Source organism: Quercus lobata, chromosome 3 (assembly GCF_001633185.2).
Source record: "Quercus lobata isolate SW786 chromosome 3, ValleyOak3.0 Primary Assembly, whole genome shotgun sequence".
Taxonomy (NCBI): Eukaryota; Viridiplantae; Streptophyta; class Magnoliopsida; order Fagales; family Fagaceae; genus Quercus; species Quercus lobata.
The window spans coordinates 59,916,203-59,934,591 of record NC_044906.1 but is presented as its reverse complement, the minus strand read 5'-3'; the positions used below and the strand labels follow the sequence as shown (position 1 = coordinate 59,934,591).

Sequence of the window (18,389 nt, the reverse complement as noted above, 5' to 3'; positions counted from 1 at the left end):
TAATGCAGGATTTTAATGTGAGTTTATCTTACTTAATTTGATAAGTGTTAACAATGGTTTATGCGGTCACACATGCTGAAAATTTGAACTATGCCACTTGTAACAGATTTGTTGGTCTATAAGCTTGTAACAAATTTTTGCTATGTCTTCATCAACTAGCAATGATTCTACAACTAGTGGTTTCTACCATGTTGAAGATGGTCATTTATGTATCCATGAAAATTATGCCCTACGAACAAGTCGAAAAGGTGGTAACTATGGAAGAAGATTCCTCGGTTGTAGTCAATTTAATGTAAGAAACAATTATATTGTTGTATTTGAATTGAATTGAATTATTAGTTGTGATTAATTGTGAACTGTGAAATTAATCTATATATTACTAAAAGCTGAAGCGTAGCGTTTAATGCTGCTGCTCTCACGTTGTGCCACATCAGCTGCTACGTCATTCTCTTTTTTCTTTTCTTTTTTAAAATATAATTTGTCCTACAATTTTAAAATGGTTTTTACAATTTTTAGTCCTATAAATGCAACTCACTACTTATTTATTTACTTCCATTATCATCCTATAATAAATCTAGCCCACTACTTATTTATTTACTTCCACTATCACCCTATAATAAATCTATATAATTAATCCAGCACACCTCTTATTTATTTAGTTCTACTATCAAGCCCAACCCTAAGTCTTTTCAGCTTAAAAGAAGAAGAAAAAAATATAAAATAAAATAAAAAAACGTTGAAGCCTTTCAAGCTTTAGGGTTTTTTTTTTTTTTTTTTTTTTTATTTTCTTATAATTGTTTTTAACATTTATTTTTTTTAATATTTACACTTCTCCAACCTTTCTCTCTCTCTTACCATTTCATCTCCCCACTACTTCTTCAATCTTTCTCCCTCCCTTACTTTTTCATCTCCCCACTACCCTCTACATTAATATCATTCCTCCTCTTTCCCTTCATCTTCCTTTATTTTTGTCTCTTCTTATTCACACCCTCTTACTATAAATTTGTCATTATCTCTTCTATTCTATGCATAGTTTTCCCTCACCAAAAAAAAAAAAAAAAAAAAAAAAGGTTCCTCTCTCTCTCTCTCTCTCTCTCTCTCTCTCTCTCTCTCCCCCTCTCTCTAAATTTTTTGGTGGATTTTATTATTTTTCTTGCATCTCTACTTTAGGTTAATAATTTTTTATATTCTTTAAAAATCTATTTTGGATTAATGCGATTTAGTTTTGTTTTTTAAATTGTGATTTTTTTTTTCTCTTTGATTGTTAAATGTTATCCTATTGCGTTCTAAAGAATTAAATATAGCATATAAAAATATAATATTATTATATTACATAGCATGATTTGGATAATTTGGTATTTATTTTGTTACATAACATGATTTTTTATAGTGATCAATTTAGATGTTAAATTATGAGATTTTACTAATTTTTATTTATTTTCTAATCCTTTGTGGTGGACGAAGTACTCTTAATAGTTGTATTAAAAGTACTCTATAATGTCATTTATTTAAAGAAAAGTAAAGGTTAGCCAAACGAAAATAATCGGATAGGTAACAAATTTTAACTTTTGCAATTTTATTTTTATTATTATTATTTTATAACAATTCATGTATAGAAATTTAATTCTTAGATTTTGCTAATAATTGTTTATTTGATAATATGTTTTGGGTGACCGAAATTATAATTTCTACAAAGAAAATAACCTTACTAGATTATAAAAAAATTAAAAAAAAATCCTAATATTGGTTCAATTAATCATTTTTAAGTTTTATTAATTTTTTTTAGTTTACGTTTTTTTGGTGTTTTGGATTGTTCCTATATTACATTTATGATTGTTCCTATAATAAATAAAAATATATTTACGAAATACATTACTCATTATTAGATTAGTTTAAATTGTAAAAAAAAAATTTAATAAAACCACCATAAAAATAATTATCACGCACAACGCGCGGGTTCGCGGCTAGTTATTATAATTGTAATGATCAGGTTGGTCCCAAATGTGGATTCTTTCAGTGGGTGGATAACGAAACTTGTAAGAGTGACTGTGAAAGGATAAGTACACTTGAGAATGAACTGCAACTTGCAAATCAGAGGGAAATGACAACTAGGGAAATGGAAGAAAGATCTAACCAGAGGGAAAGAGAAACTCATGAGCTTTATGTAGAAGCTAGAGAGAAACTTAAGAGGGTTAGAGAGAGTGAGAGATGGTACAAGGTGGTACCAGTTTTGTCATGGTTATTTTTCATTTTTGTAATGTTGTTGTTGTGTTTTGCTTTACTGAACAACAATGTAAGGAAGAGGAACCTTAATCTGCCATGATGCTTGGGGGGATGTTGAAATGTGATTGGGTAATTGAAATACAAAGTCCCTGATTATTGTATCTATATCCTGAAATGGAAAGTGTTGTTTTTATGCAAATATTCTTTAGTATAATTTTTTTTTTACTTCCTTTTGGGATTGATATATATTGGCACAAAGTGTTATGTGGAAATGTTAATAACATGAATGGAACATGTTATTATATATTCATTTTGGTTCAATACAAACACTTGTGTCAATGCAAGATTAATATATGGAACATGGAACATGTTTGCTGTGTGAATGCACACCTGCCCATAAGTGGAACATGTTGTTTTCCTGCCCATAAATGGATCCATATATATTGCCACAAAGTAAATTAATATATATTCATTTTGGTTCTATGCTACACATGTCCATAAATGGAATATGTTTTACATGTACACATGATTTGTTGTGTGAATATATACACCTGTGTAAATCCACCAAAAGTATAAGACAAGCAAAACACATAATCCTGTGTAAATCCACTAAAAGCAAAGACAAGCACAACACAACAAAATACTTTATCCTGTGTCAATGCACATTAACATTAATAAAAGTGAAGACAGTCATTGTGACTTTATGTCATATGCATACAAAATTGCCAATATTGTTTTTGGCACATCCTGTGACTTTACACATCTTCCAACCAAAACCCAACTACTAGTCCACCACACATCAGACATACACATCTCCCAACCAAAATTGCCAATATTGTTTTTGACACTTGACCATGCTTAAGCAAATACTAGTTACATTAAGCGTGAGAACTATAACAAAAAAAGTGGTTGAAACTTTAACATCTTCCATCTTTATTTATTGCTTTTGGTGCTCTTGCCAGTTGCCTTCTTGCCCTTTCCACCAACTAGTTGAAACTTTGTTGGCCTTGATACACCAAACTTTCTGCCTTTAAACCCCCTAGTAGCACCACCACCACTTCCTTGACTTGGTACACCACTAATGCTCACAGATGCACTAGGCTGCATAACCAAAATCCAGCAGTTAGCAAGATGGTCCAACAATATCAAGTAAAAGGAAAAAAAAAAAAAAACAAAATAGAAGAAAGCAGAGGTGCCTGAGATGGTAAAGAATCCCATGTCTCTCTAGGGGTATGGAAGCTCAGTTGTGAGGATGAAGAGAACCAGTTGGCCCTAGATGTAGTTGGAGGTTGAGTTGCTGCCTCAGATCTATTGTTTGGTGCAAGTTGAGATGCAATTTGATCAAAAGCTTTGTATGCAGGCTGAAATCTAGTACTTGGTGGCTGAGATGCAGTTTGAGATGCGGATCTATTGTTTGATTTTGTAGATTTACTGTCTTGTCTTGGTCATCCTAGAAACTTTATAAGGGTTCCTTGGCTCTTCAAAATCTCTTTTTCTTTGCTTTGGTGGTCTACTAGGTGGTTTATACACATGAGGAGCAACAGGAGTAGGTTGGTTAGTTTCAACCCACTCAGACTGGCTAGGCATTGGCTGTATTATCTCTTTATAAGTTTCAACAAATGTCTCTTTCAAGTAACAAGGATGCCCATAGTCCTCCACTTTCTCCGGGTTCTTAACAATAGTAGAGATCCCATGTTTGCAAGGAAGTCTTGTCAACTCCCAAATCCTACAGCTGCATGCTTTCCTAACCAAGTCAACCACATGTCTCTCATGACCATTATCAACCTCATACATGAAGCTGCCAACCGGAGTAGCACTGAAAGGTATAGATTCATGTTTTAACTTCTCTAATTTGTCTTGAATATTAGGACACACCTTTCTAGTGTATTTTGCTATACCTTTCATCTTTTTGTATTGTTTGGTCATGAGCCTAACTCTGATCCACTCCAACATTGCTAAAATTGGCTTATCCCTAGTTTCTAAGATCATGACATTAAAAGACTCACTCAAGTTATTATCTAAACAATCACACAGAACTCTACTACTAAAGTGAGACTTAGACCATTGTGCAGGATTGATGTCAGCAAGATACTCCCATGCCTTGACATCCAAATCCTTCAGTTCCTGCATTCTTCTCTCAAACTCCCTGATTGTTGTGGCTCCAACACATCTCCATAGTGCATCCTTCAACTCCAAGCCCTTATGATCCACTTTAAAATTATTATAGATATGCTTCACACAATACCTATACTTACAAGTTGGGAACAACATCTCAATTGCAGGTATAAGGCCCTAATTCATATACAAAACAGATCAAGTAATATGTTAGTTAAACATGTTGAAATGAACTGAGGCATGTATTATTGAACTTTAAATATGTGGGTTAACAATGTTAGTACAATTGTAGGTCATACCTTTTGTCTATCAGAGATGAAAACCAGATTAAGTTCCTTTGGATTCCCAATGTCATCTGAAAACTATCGCAGAAACCATACCCATGAATCTTTGTTCTCTTGCTCAACAAAGCAAATGCAACTGGGAAAATGTTATCATTTGCATCTCTAGTTGTGGCAGAAAGTATTTGCCCCCCCAAATCTCCCTTTCAAGTGGCACCCATCTACAACCTCCCAAAATACCAACTTTTTGTGCATTATACCTGATATACATTCTCTTAAATTTGGGCTGTGCAGGACTATCATAGCAAGAGTTACCACTTGAAGATTTTGGTGATTGTGAGTTAAAATCCCAACCATATATTAGAATACAATTTGACTCCCTTGATGGAGTTGAAACTTTTTTCAAAGAATTTGCGAAAAAAGAAGGTTTTGGAATTTGTATACGTACAAGTAAAAAAACACCCAAAAGTGATAATGTAACAAGCGTATTTATGTATGTTGTAGTGAAAGGCAACGCAAAACAAAAAATACATTTGATAGTGGAGAGAGCAGAGATGATGAAAAAAGGACCATAGAAGTTGCTCAAGTCTTAGAACTGGATGCGAAGTAATGCTTAGGTTCATAAAGAATAAAAAGTTGCAGAAATGGGTTGTGAAGGGATTTGACAACAACCACAATCATGGTATAATTAGTCCAAAAAGTGTGTCATACCTCTAATGCCACACAAAAATGTCTACTGCTACTGAGTGTCTTGTTGAAAAATTTGGTGAAGAAGGTCTTCCAACAGGAAAAGTTGCCATGATGTTCAATGTAGGTGATCAGACATTTACAAGTAGAGATTGTTGGAATCACTTGAGAGATGTTAAGGGAAAAAATCTAGATGCTAGAGATGCCTCAGCTATTGTGGGTGCCCGAGGACCGAGGATGAATTTGAAGGGTCACAGCATTGGCCCAAGGACCGAGGATGAAGTTGAAAGTTCGCAACATTGACGTGGAAATGCTGCAAGCCACAAGCCCAAGGAAGGAAGCCACCGAGGAGGAGAAGAAATGAATCATGGTACTCTGTGGTATTCTAATTGGGAGTTAGGATCTGAAGAGAGTAGAAGTCTGTGGGCAGTAAGGAAGCTTTTGGCCTGGTGTAACCTGTTGCATCTGCATTAAATGCTAGACAACAACTTTATCAGCCGCATTGATGAGGAAATGACCTGAACAGTGTAAGCCACAGCTAAGCAAACTCCTTCTACCATCTTCTTCAGATGTAAAAGGTAACAAGTGTCAAAAAATGTGGGAGGTTAGGTAGAAATGGATGGTGGAGATGTGATGGAGGTAGAGGTATATAAGGAAAGGGGAGAGCATTGGAAAAAAAATTTAAAAAAAAATAACCGAAGGAAGAACATTGAGAGAAGAAAGTGAACAGTACTACTTTTTATACAAACTCAATCTCCTCGAGAGCACTTGTGTAGAGCCTGATACTCATTTGCTTCTAAATGCAAACCTTATTCTTCCTTGTAGTTGTCCTCAGGCAGAGCCCACTGTTATTGTTCTTTCTCTCCTCACACAGATTTTATTGATTTGGGCCAGATTTGAAAGGCACAACCCATTATTCTAAATGGGCCTGAGCTACAAACTTTTTGGACCTTACAATTGGCGCCATCTGTGGGAACAAGTTATGAAGAATCTGTCTTAAGTACTTATGGCTAATGTAGGCCAAGATAGGAGGAGTTAATTAACTCCCAGAGGGAAAACCATTTTGTTAATTTGGAACGTAGGAGAGACAGGTAACATACCCCAAGTGTTGTGGTGGAATCTCATCACACTGAACGTACTGAGCGGAATCGTTCCAAGTCTAGGAGTCATGTTTCACATGATTAGGAGACATTGAAGTTGCAACAGGAAGTTGATCGTTTGCGTAGGAAGTTGAGGCATAAGAGCTGTGATAGGAGGAACCCGTCTTCCCCATCAAGTGAGGGCTCAAGGGGGAGCTGTGATCGCTCATACTGGCGTAAGTCTAGAACTCCACCTAGCGAGTCCTACTCAACTGCCTCACGTCAGGACAAGTTGGAGAAGGCAACAACAAACGTGGAAAGGGGCATTCTCATCACACCAAGGGAAATGATGCTATGAGTAAGGCCCTACAGCAGATTTCTAAGTCCCTTTTCATTAGGAGGATTAATAAGGCTAGGCTCCCTCACCGATTTTCCCAGCCAACGTTCACCATATATAATGGAAGGACTGATCCTATGGAGCATGTCAGCCATTTTAAGCAGAAGATGGCCATCCCTGCCAGCAATGAGGCCCTTATGTGCAAGGTGTTCCCCTCCAGCCTTAGGCCTGTCGCCATGCGTTGGTTTGATGCATTGGAGGAAGGGTCAATTGGGTCCTTTGAAGAGTTGACACGGGAATTTGGCGCTAGAGTCATAACCTGCAATAGATTCCCTAGGCTAGTGGATTATTTGCTGTTTATGGCCATAAGGGAGGGGGAGACCCTTAAGACCTACTCGGACCGGTATTAGGAAATGTACAATGAAGTAGATGGAGATTTTGAGGATGTGGCAGTGAGGACCTTCACGGTTGGCCTCCCAACTGAGTATGAGTTGAGGAAGTCATTAATAATGAAGTCTGCCTTGAACATGCGCCAACTTATGGATCATATAGACAAGTACAAGAGGTTAGAAAAGGATCAAGTGCAGGGAAAATGAAAAGCTAAAGTGTTCACAAAAAAGAGGGATCCTCAGGGAGGAGAGTACCATAATGTTCGGCCTCGAAGAGATTTCCCTAGTCATATGGCATCTGTAGGGGTTCAACTAGTCAATTCATTGTTTAAGGAGCTAGTGTACCAGATACTAGAAAAGATAAAAGGCGAGCCACTTTTCAAGTGGCCCAATAGGATGGGTGGGGATGTCTCCAAGAGAAACCTAAACCTCTACTACCATTACCATCAGGATAGAGGACACACCACGAAGGACTGCAGGACCTTGCGCAATCACCTCAATCAGTTGGTGATGGCAGGGAAACTCAGTTATTTCCTGCATCAGCCTATGGAACAGGTCGAACACTCGGGAAATGAAATGCACAGAAACGATGCTCCTCGGCTAGCATTGGGCACTATTAATGTGATCTTGGCTAGGCCAGGGGGTGATGTCGGGGCAAGTTCCGGAGTCATGTTCTTGGTGGGGGGGCTCTAACCTGGAAGCCAGAAATCAGACTCCCAAAAGGGCAAGGGTGATAGTCTCCCCTAGCTTGAGTTTTTCTGAGAATGACAAGCAGGGAACCCTCCAACCTCATGATGACACCCTAGTGGTTACTGTTAGGATTGGGGGCTATGATGCGGGGAGAGTACTGGTTGACCAGGGAAGTGGAGCAAAAATAAGGTACCCAGATTTGTACCGGGGGCTAAACTTGAGGCTTGAGGACCTGGATACGTATGATTCTCCGCTGATGGGTTTCGATGGTAAAATGGTGGTCCCTCGAGGAATGATAAGACTTCCCATACAGGTCGGTGATGTGGAGGTCCAGGTTAATTTCATTGTGGTGGAAGCATTCTCCCCATACACAACTATCCTAGGTAGACCCTTGCTTCACGTTGTGGGCACAGTGCCCTCAACATTACATCTAAAGGTCAGGTACCCTACTCAGGGGAGAGTGGGAGAGTAGGTAGGTGATCAGGCCATGGCTAGGCAGTGTCTGGTATCAGCAATAACGTAGCGGGTTGCAGGACTTGCCGCGGTGACTAAGGATTCAATCCCATAGCAATTAAAGGGGCCTACAAGGGGCAGCAGACTGAGACATCAAGAGAATCATCTGAGGAGTTAGAAAAGGTGATAATAGGGCTGGACTAAGAGCAATATTTCCAAGTAGGCTCACAGTTGCCGCCTATGGAAAAGGCAGAATTGGTGAAGTTCCTAAAGGCAAACCCTGATGTTTTTGTGTGAAATGCGTATGACGTTCCAGGAATTGACCTCGGGTTGGCATGTCACCAATTGAACATAAATCCTGAGGCTGTGCCACCTAAGCAACCTCCTTGGTGATCATCCAAAGACCACGCCGAGGCAGTTAGGAGAGAGGTGAACAAGTTGAAGTAGGCTGGAGCTATTAATGAAATCTTCTACCCCGAGTGGCTGGCCGACACGGTAGTGTTTAAGAAGAAAAACGAGAAATGGTGAGTGTGCGTGGATTTTACAGATTTGAACAAAGCCTGCCCAAAGACCCTTTCCCCATTTCTAGAATTGACCAACTGGTGGATGCCACGATGGGACATCCTGAGTTTCCTGGACGCCTTTCAGGGCTACCATCAGATACCACTGTCACCATCCGACCAGGAGAAGACGGCCTTTTGTGCCCCCAACAGGAACTATCATTATCGTGTGATACCTTTCGAACTCAAAAATACAGGATCCACTTATCAGAGAATGGTAACACGGATGTTTGAAATGCAGATTGGGAGGAACATGGAACATGGAAGCATACATTAATGATATGGTAATTAAGAGCAAGAAGGTAGAGGAGCATCTGGCCGATTTGGCAGAAACTTTCTCAGTGTTGATAGAACATAAACTATGCCTTAACGCATCCAAGTGTTCTTTTGGGGTCAGCTCGGGCAAATTCCTGGGGTACATGATTACTCACTGTGGAATCAAAGTCAATCTAGAAAAAATTAGGGCTATAAACAGTTTGCACCCTCCTCGGAATCCCAAGGACGTGCAAAGGTTGACTTGGATGACAACAACCTTAAACAAGTTCATCTCTCGGTCCACAGACAGGTGTCATCCTTTCTTCTAGCTGCTTCACAAATAGAAGGATTTTTTATAGGCCAAAAACGAATTGACCCCTTGTGATAAATTAATTGATTAATTAACCAAGTTTATTAATTAATCAAATTAACATGCAAACGCATGGTAGCACAAAAAAATCACCAATAAACTAAGTATGCAGCGGAAAATAAATTAACACGGTGATTTGTTTACGAATGGGGAAAACTAACACGGCAAAAACCCTACCAGGTGATTTTAAGGTCAACACTCCCGAGAATCCACTATTATCACAACAAGCGGTTACAAGTAAAGAAATCCCAGTACCTTATACCAACCTACAATTGAACCCTTACCCCAATACCCAATTGGACTTGTTCTGTAGTGACAATCTCTCCTTGTAATGCACGGTTCTCAGTAAGTGACTAACCAATTGTGCAGATCCCAGTACACGGCTTCAATCACCAACTAGAGAAGGTTGTTGGCTACAAAGTTCTTCAGTTCATCACACGATGAAGATCAAGAAGCTCCTTGGTTACAAAACCCTACGGTGCATAAACACAGCAGCTTCTTCACAAGATAGATGAACTAGGGCAAATTCTATCTCCGGTCACAATTTGCTTGAACAAACTTTGCTCAACACTTATGCAACTTGCTCCACCTTTGACGACCCTTAAAATAATCATTTTATATGTTTAAGGTTGTGAGAAAAGAAATCTTAAACATACAATCACGGATTGGAGTAAAAACAGAACTGAAACTCTGTTTTTCATAAACCTCGACTGATGCCTATCTGTCGAGCTACTGTTGAGCCACGGGCTAGAACAGCTCTTCAAGGCTCGATAGATGGCTAGCTATTGAGCTTTAATGAATAACACTTTCTTCACTTGAATCTTGGATAGACTTGCATGGTTTTAACACTTGAACTTGAAACGAGGTTTCTTGAAGCATTAAACACATCCTAGATCTGTCCAAATACAAGTAAAGTTCGTTTTGTCAAAGGATTAGCCAATTACATAAAAAAGTGACATATTTTTCTAACAAGTGAATCACATATGTCCTAACAAATTTTAATGGACAAAGGAGTGTGTAACGGCTTTTGAGGACCTCAAACAGTACTTGTCCAATCCACTGATACTACCTAATAAGGAGGAAGTGTTGTATGCATACCTAGCAGTCACCAAACACGTTGTTAGCTTCGTCCTAGTCAGGAACCAGGACGGAATTCAGAGGCCCGTCTACTATGTTAGCAAATCCCTGCAGGAGGTTGAGATGTGCTATCTTCCCTTGGAAAAGGCAATGCTGTCCATTGTGCATGCCACTAGAAAACTTCCTCATTACTTCCAAGCTCATACCGTTGTGGTGCTTACCCAGCTTCCTTTGCAAGCCCTACTAAGGAAATATGATTATATTGGCAGGATTGCTAAATGGGGAACCAAGTTGGGAGCCTATGATGTCAAGTACAGGCCTCAGACTTTCATAAAAGGACAGGTTCTTTAGCAATGTTAGCCACTTCACTAGAATCAAGTCTTCCTCGAGTTGTTGTTAATGAGGATATGGACACCTCAAGTCTTATAGGGGCATCTTTAATAGGGGTGTGCAGCCTCCATGTGGAGCCGAGCTGGATAGACCTTATAGAAACCTTTTTGAAGCAGGGATCCTTGCTTGAAGAGAAGGTACGTAGAGCTGCCCCTCGCTATTGGATGTCTGAGGAGCAGAAGTTGTACAAGCACTCTTACTCAGGGCCATATTTATTGTGCATACACCTAGAGGTCGTGGAGCCCTTATTGGAAGAATTGCATGAGGGCATTTATGGAAGCCATACAAGAGGAAGGTCTCTAGCACATAGGGCCCTAACCTAAGGGTACTGGTAACCTAGCATACGAAAAACCTCTCAGGATTAAGTAAAAAAGTATGACCAAAGTCAGAGGTATGCCCCAAATATCCACCAGCTAGGGGGAATTCTGAATCCTTTGTCTAGCCCCTGGCCATTTGCTCAGTGGGACTTGGATATAGTGGGACCCTTTCCCCGAGCTATAAGGAACCAAAGATGGCTCCTTGTCAGCATGGACTACTTTACCAAGTGGGCGGAAGCCGAGTCCTTCGCTAATATTGGAGACGTGGATGCCAAGGGATTCATTTGGAGGAACATTGTCACCAGGTTTGGAGTTCCTCACACACTAATCTCAAATAACAGTCTTCAATTTGATAGTAAAGCCTTCCGGAGATATTAGGGGGAGTTAGGGATTAGGAATGGGTATTCTACACCTGCTTACCCTCAAAGGAATGGGCAGGCCGAGGCCACCAATAAAGTTATAATGGCTGGGCTGAAGAAAATGCTGGATGATGCAAAAGGAAAATGGGTGGATAAACTACCCCACGTGCTATGGACCTATCGTACTACACCCCGAAGATCAACAGGGGAGACCCCTTTCTTAAGGACCTATAGGTTAGAAGCAGTAATCTCCCTTGAATCTGGATTCCCAACTCTGAGAACGGACCAATTCAATGTTGAAGAGAACCACCATTTACTCCTAGACAGCCTGGATCTGGCCGAGGAAAGACGAGAGGTGGCAACAGTAAAAATGGCTCACTACCAACAAAAACTTAAGCAACGGTATGATAAGAGAGTCAAATCCAGACCCTTAGCTCCGGAAGACTTGGTCTTAAGGAAAGTAGTGGGGACGGCCAAGAACCCTACTTGGGGCAAGCTGGGTCTCAACTGGGAAGGGCCATATAGAATCACTTCCATTGCTGGTATTGGGGCCTACTACTTGGAAGATCTAGATGAAAATGTAATCCCTTGCCCTTGGAATGTAAACAATCTATGAAATTATTATTATTAATAAATTTTGTTGCCATTCATATCTTGTTTGGTTATATCTTGTTATGGATGTGTTTGTAGAGACAATTGGTTTGAAAAAATTTCTCTAAGTGTTAAACAAAATCTAGGTCTTGTCTAGCTCCTCAGGTCACAAGTCTCGGGTAAATTAACATTGCAGAAAATATTCTAAGTGTTAAACTGAATCTAGGTCTTGTCTGGCTCCTAACATTGCAAAAAATATTATAAGTGTTAAACAGAACCTAAGTCTTTTCTAGCTCCTTGGGTCACAAGCCTAGGGTAAATTAACATTGCAGAAAATATTCTAAGTGTTAAACAGAACCTAGGCCTTGTCTAGCTCCTCAGGTCACAGGCCTAGGATAAATTAATATGAGCAAGTTTGCTTGAAATGACTGAACAGTAAGGGCTGTGGGCATTTCCTTGGGTTTGTGAAGTAATGCCAGCGAGTTTGCTTAAGTCCAAGTCCAATTTCAATTAAGTGTTGATTAATAGTTTGTTTAAATTTCATAAGTTAGCCCACCCTTTATGTGGTGATGAAGTTGCAAACTGCCACAGCGTGATTATTATAAATGAAGCTAACGTGACATATAAAAGAACTTGCACAAAGTAAACAGTAGAGAAATGTACAAGTGTTTAAATAAACAAAAAGTTTAACTCCAAACTTTTCCATTAAAATTAAGAGAGTTGTGGTACAAAAATAAGGAAAAAGGGGGCACTGGCTATACAGCCCATTACGAAATTTACCTAAGTATTTCCTAATCTAAAAACTAAGCTAGGTTGTTGGCTCCTTTTCCTTGGTCCCTTTCTTATCCATCTCTTTGTCTTTTTTCTTCCTCTTTTACTACTCCACCTCAGCTGCTTCCTCTTCGGCCTCTACATCCGACACATCCACTGAAGCTAGAAGTTCCTTTTTCTTATCTTTGCCCTTGGCCGAGGTGGAAGAGGAGGCGTCACTAGGCTGAGCCGAGGAAGAATAGGGAGTTGAACTTGGATCTACAAGAGGCTGAGGGGGAGTGGGAGCCAGGTGTAGGGCGGGGGGGTAGTACACTTTATCAGGAGCCCAAAGCTCTGATTCGGTGTCCACCCCCATAACATTCAAAGCTTGGCCCCACAGCTCTAAGTAAAAGGCACGGGCAACATCCTTGAGCTGGGCAGTTAGGCTCTCTATTGCCTTGGTCATGCCGTTATCATATGCTGCTTGCTTGGCCTTAGCTTTCTCCTTCTCCTTAGTCTCCAGCTGCTTGTTTGTTTGCTTAAGCTCCACCACTGTCAGGGCCATTTTATTTTAGGCCTTCTTCTGGGCCTCTAAGGCGTCAACCGCCTGCTTTTCATAGCCTTTAAGGGTAGACTCAAAATTTCTGCGAGCCTTCTCCACTTTGACCAACTAAGCAATGGTTTCCTTTAGCTTCTTATTAGAGTCTGAGTGGGCCCTCTCGGCGACCTCCTGCTTGGCCTTGGCATCCCTAGCCATCTCCAGGGAATGGTCCACCCATTCCTTGGCCATAAAGGTAGCTTGGACAAATTGCATAAAGAACAAATGCATAAGTGTTATACCTTACAGATAGAATTTTGCCATGCAATCAAATGAAAGTGATCATGTACCTTGGCCGGATCTTGTTTTAGGACGAGGAAGCCTTCGCACTTCTTGAAAGATCTTAGCTCCTCCATGTCCTCTAGCAAACATAGGGCTTTTTCCAAACACTCGGCCGCTAGGCCTGAGCTGCCCTTGGTAGGATCCTTCAGATTGGCGTCATCCATAACTAGATTGCCTAAACTTAAAGTAAAAATAGGCCTCCAGATGGACGCCTTCCTCGATTGGTCCCCCCTAGCCTCCTTAGAAGTATCGGTGAGCTAGGACTTTTTTGATTGCCCTTTCCCAGTTCGAACTTCCTTGGCTAGGGGTTGATGGGAGGACTACATGATCTCTACCTCCTCGGTGCCCACAGCACCCTTGCCTCCCTGGGCCCTTTTTCGCTTCTTCTCCCCGGCATCAGCATGGCTATCGGGGTGGGTGGTTGGGGCACCATTACCACGGCTGGGGAAAAGCCCCCAGCGTGGGTTGTAAGCAGAGCAAGCAAGTCTGAATTTTTCTCCTCGAAACCCATCTCTGCTGAGGTGTGGGTTTACGATGTGTCGAGAGCGTCTGTGTGGTAAAAAACGTCAAAGTCTTTGTCTGTCACCTCTTGAACAGACTCAGACGTGGACTCCTCAGACTCGTTGTCTAATAGGTTGGGTGGTTCTTGCGAATAGATAAGTCTAGCAACTAAAGAGGCTAGGAGCTGAGCGTCCTAGGTCCCCTCTGGAGGAGGTTCTGTCAGCAAGAAACCTGGTACTACCATGTCAATTAGAGCCAAACGAGGGTGCTTGGCTCTAATAATGTTCTTTGGATTTTGGAATCGTTTGGTGGATGGCCTGTACCCAAGGATGGCGTGGGCTGCCCTAAGCTGTCCATCTTTATGCAAAAATATTTTTGATCTAAGGATCCTGTTTAGGTCTTTGAAGTTCACCAAGTGCTTAGCTAGTGCGGTGTGGTATTCGTCTGCAAAAAGAAATAAGAAGAGCTGTTAGTGAAGTGAATAAATGAAGAACTCTTTCGTGAATAAAGTTAACTAAAAATCCTAAATGTCAATCTGGTCCTCAAGAACCCTACATGGTTCCCCTTCCTGGGTAGGGCAGTGTATTCCATCGTGCCAGCCTCTCGAGACAAGAAGAAAATCCTCGTCCATACTTTTGCTTGAGTCAGGTAGGCAGGAGATTAGCCTAACTGAGGGAACCCTACACTTCATGTAATATTTGGTTTTCTCCCCTTCCTAACAGTTGTACACCCGATTTACATCGTGCCAGGTAAAGTTAGTCCCGATTCTACGGTTTGTTGCATCTATGCACCTGAGGATCCTAAAGATGTTGGGTGAACATTGGGTTAGGGTTAACTTATAGTTTATGAGATAATCTCGGGTTACCCTTCCCATAGGAAGTTCCATCCCGCCTTCTATAAAAGTGATCATAGGAATGACCATGGACTCAGAAGGTCTACTCAAGACCAACCACTCACCCTCCTCATAGTGTTGGATTTCAACAGGGGATCCTATATTGTGCCCTAAAGGTTGCCCTAGCCTCGACAGTGTCCACTAACCTAGCATATCTACCCATAGTCTTTTGAGGGGTGAAGTATGAAACTTGTGAAAAAGAAGAAACAAGGGAAATCAACACACCTACTAATGAATGCAAAGAGTACTCCTCAGGAGTTTTGTTCTTCAACTTAGATCACCAAAATGTTCAAAATAAGCCTCAACCAGCTCTAAGTTCTCCTTTTATAGGAGTGAAAAAGCGAGCGGCAAAATTCCCGCCCATCCATGAGGGAAAATGAGAACCATACGATCTTGATCAAACCGTAGAACATGGGGAGATAAGCAGCTGCCTAATGCTATAAATGTGAGATCGTGGATTTTGAAGTGCCGGGAGTGTGCGAAGGATAGATGAAAGGACGTTGATATGTGGGAACGCATGTGGCATGTGTGTATTTTACTTGAGAGACTAAAACTTCACTTTTGTCTCTAAACAAATAGCAAAGGTTTTAGGAGGCTATTGAAGGTTCCCGAGGACCAAGGATGAAGTTGAAGGGTTGAAGCATTGGCCCGAGGACTAAGGATGAAGTTGAAAGGTCGCAGCATTGACGTGGAAATGCTGCAAGCCACGGGCCCAAGGAAGGAAGCCGCCTGAGGAGGAGAAGAAATGAATCATGGTACTCTATGGTATTTTAAGTAGGAGCTAGGATCTGAAGATAGTGGAAGTCAGTGGGCAGTAAGGAAGCTTTTGGCCTGGTGTAGCCTGTTACATCCGCATTAAATGCTAGAAAACAGCTTTATTAGCTGCATTGATGAGGAAGTGATCTGAACAGTGTAAGCTATAGCTAAGTAGACTCCTTCCACCATCTTCTTCAGATGTAAAAGGTAACAAGTGTCAAAAAAGGAGGGAAGTTAGGTAGAAATGGATGGTAGAGATGTGATGGAGGTAGAGGTATATAAGATAAGGGGAGAGCATTGGAAAGGGGATCGAAAAAAAAATAAATAAAAAACAGAAGGAAGAACATTGAGAGAAGAAAGTGAACAGTACTACTTTTTATACAAACTCAGTCACTTCGGAAGCACTTGTGTAGAGCCTGATACTCATTTGCTTCTGAATACAAACCTTATTCTTCCTTGTAGCTGTCCTCGGGTAGAACCCACTATTGTTGTTCTTTCCCTCCTCTCACAAATTTTATTGATTTGGGCCAGATTTGAAAGGCACAACCCATTATTCTAAATGGACCTAGGTTACAAACTTTTTGGTCCTTACAGCTGTCTTTAATTATTGCCAAAAAACAACAAGCTCAAAACTCCAATTTCTTTTATGCAATTCAATGTGATGATGTTAGCCATATGGTTAATTTTTTTTTTTTGGGTGGATGCGTAATCAAGAATGGCATATCAATACTTTGGGGATGTAGTGACATTTGTTAGGTTCTAAGACTTTAGGAACTAATGTATTAGAACTTCAATTCGTATATGTTGACAAACCATAATCAAAACATTTAGTCTAGGTTTAGACTTGCTCAAAGTTTGGTTTAATTTAAGTTTGGAATCGAGTAATTGCAGGAAATTACTATTCAATTTCTGCAAGGCTCAATCGATCGAAAGTTGCAAATCAGCAAAGGTAAAAAGGCCATAACTTATCCGTTTGAAGCCCAAATCACGATTAGTTTTTTTCCAGTATTTAAAAGACATCATAAGCTAAACTTAGGTAGGGTTTTCAAGACTTTTCAGAGAGATTAGAGTGCATCTTGTGCCTCTTTTATAGATCTAGGTTTTCGTACCCAAAAGCTCTCTAAGGTCTTTGTTGAGTTGTGTGTTGAATCTTTTGTGAGATCTAAGAGGAGTTTACCTTCATACATACACATAGAGCTATCAAGATCAAGATTTTCATTAAGAACTTGATGGTGGTTTCAGTTGCTACATAAAGAACTTTCAAGAAGATCCAAAACCTTTGAGTGGAGTCTCAAAGTCACAAGTAGGAGAACTTATGGTTGCTGCAGATTAAGGAAAGAAGTAGTCCGTGGACTTGGAGCTGTCACGTGGTCGTGGTAGTAAGTTTTCTACTCAAGGTAGCAACAAGATGTTAGTGGTCTAAGCCTTATTGTACAAACTTCAATTCTTTCATAGTGGATCTGTTTTACCTTGAGGATAGCTAGGTTAAATCCTCCTCAGGTTTTTTACCGGTTTGGCTTTCCTGGGTTATCATATTGTGTGTTCTTTATATTTCCGCATTATTTACATGATATGATTTGAATGTGTTTACTAAGATCTAAATAATTTATCTAAGTTATCATTTGGCTAAATAATTAGGTTAAACAACTTGTGTTTTAAGGGATCTAAAAACATATAACATTTGACACATACACTTACAAAACAAACAAGTATGATATGCCATTTAGAGGAGAGGGAAGAGAGAAAGAGAGAAACGTAGACTTTTTTTTTTTAAGAGATAGGTATAGAATGTATTAAATAAGGGATAATAAATGAGATCAATTAGAATATTAGCATTAATGAGGGTCTTTTTTTTACTGTTGGATCTAATTAAATCCAATGGTTTAAAAAAGATGTAACTTGAACTCATCTCATATATATCTTTTTTTTACTGTTGGATCTAATTAAATCCAATGGTTTAAAAAAGATGTAACTTGAACTCATCTCATATATATATATATATATATATTAGGGCTATCCAAGCAAATCAACCACTCGACAGAACCAACCAACGGTGGCTTGATCTAATCCCTTCATCAGTCGGCTACGGGTCCAGTCTCTCATAAACCAACTCCAACAGGTTGAGTGGCGGGTGTCCTCCACCAAAACCTGAGCTACCCAACCCGATCGAAAAATGAACCCTTGAATCTACCAGATTCTACCCAGATCTAGCGACTTTTAGACCCTTCACCTCTCAAATCCAACCATGTTTAGCCTTTCTCCGCTTAGATCCACTCAGATCCGGCGATGTTTGATTAGATTTACTCAAATTTGGCAATGTTTGGCATAGATTTGCTCAGATCTGGCAATGTTTGGTGTGGATCTAGCAACATTTGGTTTAGATCCGACAAGGTTTAGCTTAGATCCACTCAAAATGCAATCGAATTTTTCTCTCCTC

At 40.1% G+C, this 18,389-nt stretch overlaps 1 protein-coding gene and 1 pseudogene across 1 annotated transcript; one reads left to right on the top strand and one right to left on the bottom strand.

Annotated features, from left to right (window-relative positions):
- Positions 1-3,156: 3,156 nt before the first annotated feature.
- Positions 3,157-5,866, bottom strand: LOC115981180. The gene is made up of 4 exons (XM_031103349.1): positions 5,825-5,866; positions 4,638-4,700; positions 3,682-4,515; positions 3,157-3,324 (listed from the first exon to the last, which is right to left on the bottom strand). Exons 1-4 carry the CDS (start codon positions 5,864-5,866, stop codon positions 3,157-3,159), a joined length of 1,107 nt encoding a protein of 368 aa, XP_030959209.1.
- An 873-nt stretch (positions 5,867-6,739) lies between these two features.
- Positions 6,740-8,273, top strand: LOC115981179 (annotated as a pseudogene).
- The last annotated feature ends 10,116 nt before the right edge of the window (positions 8,274-18,389 follow it).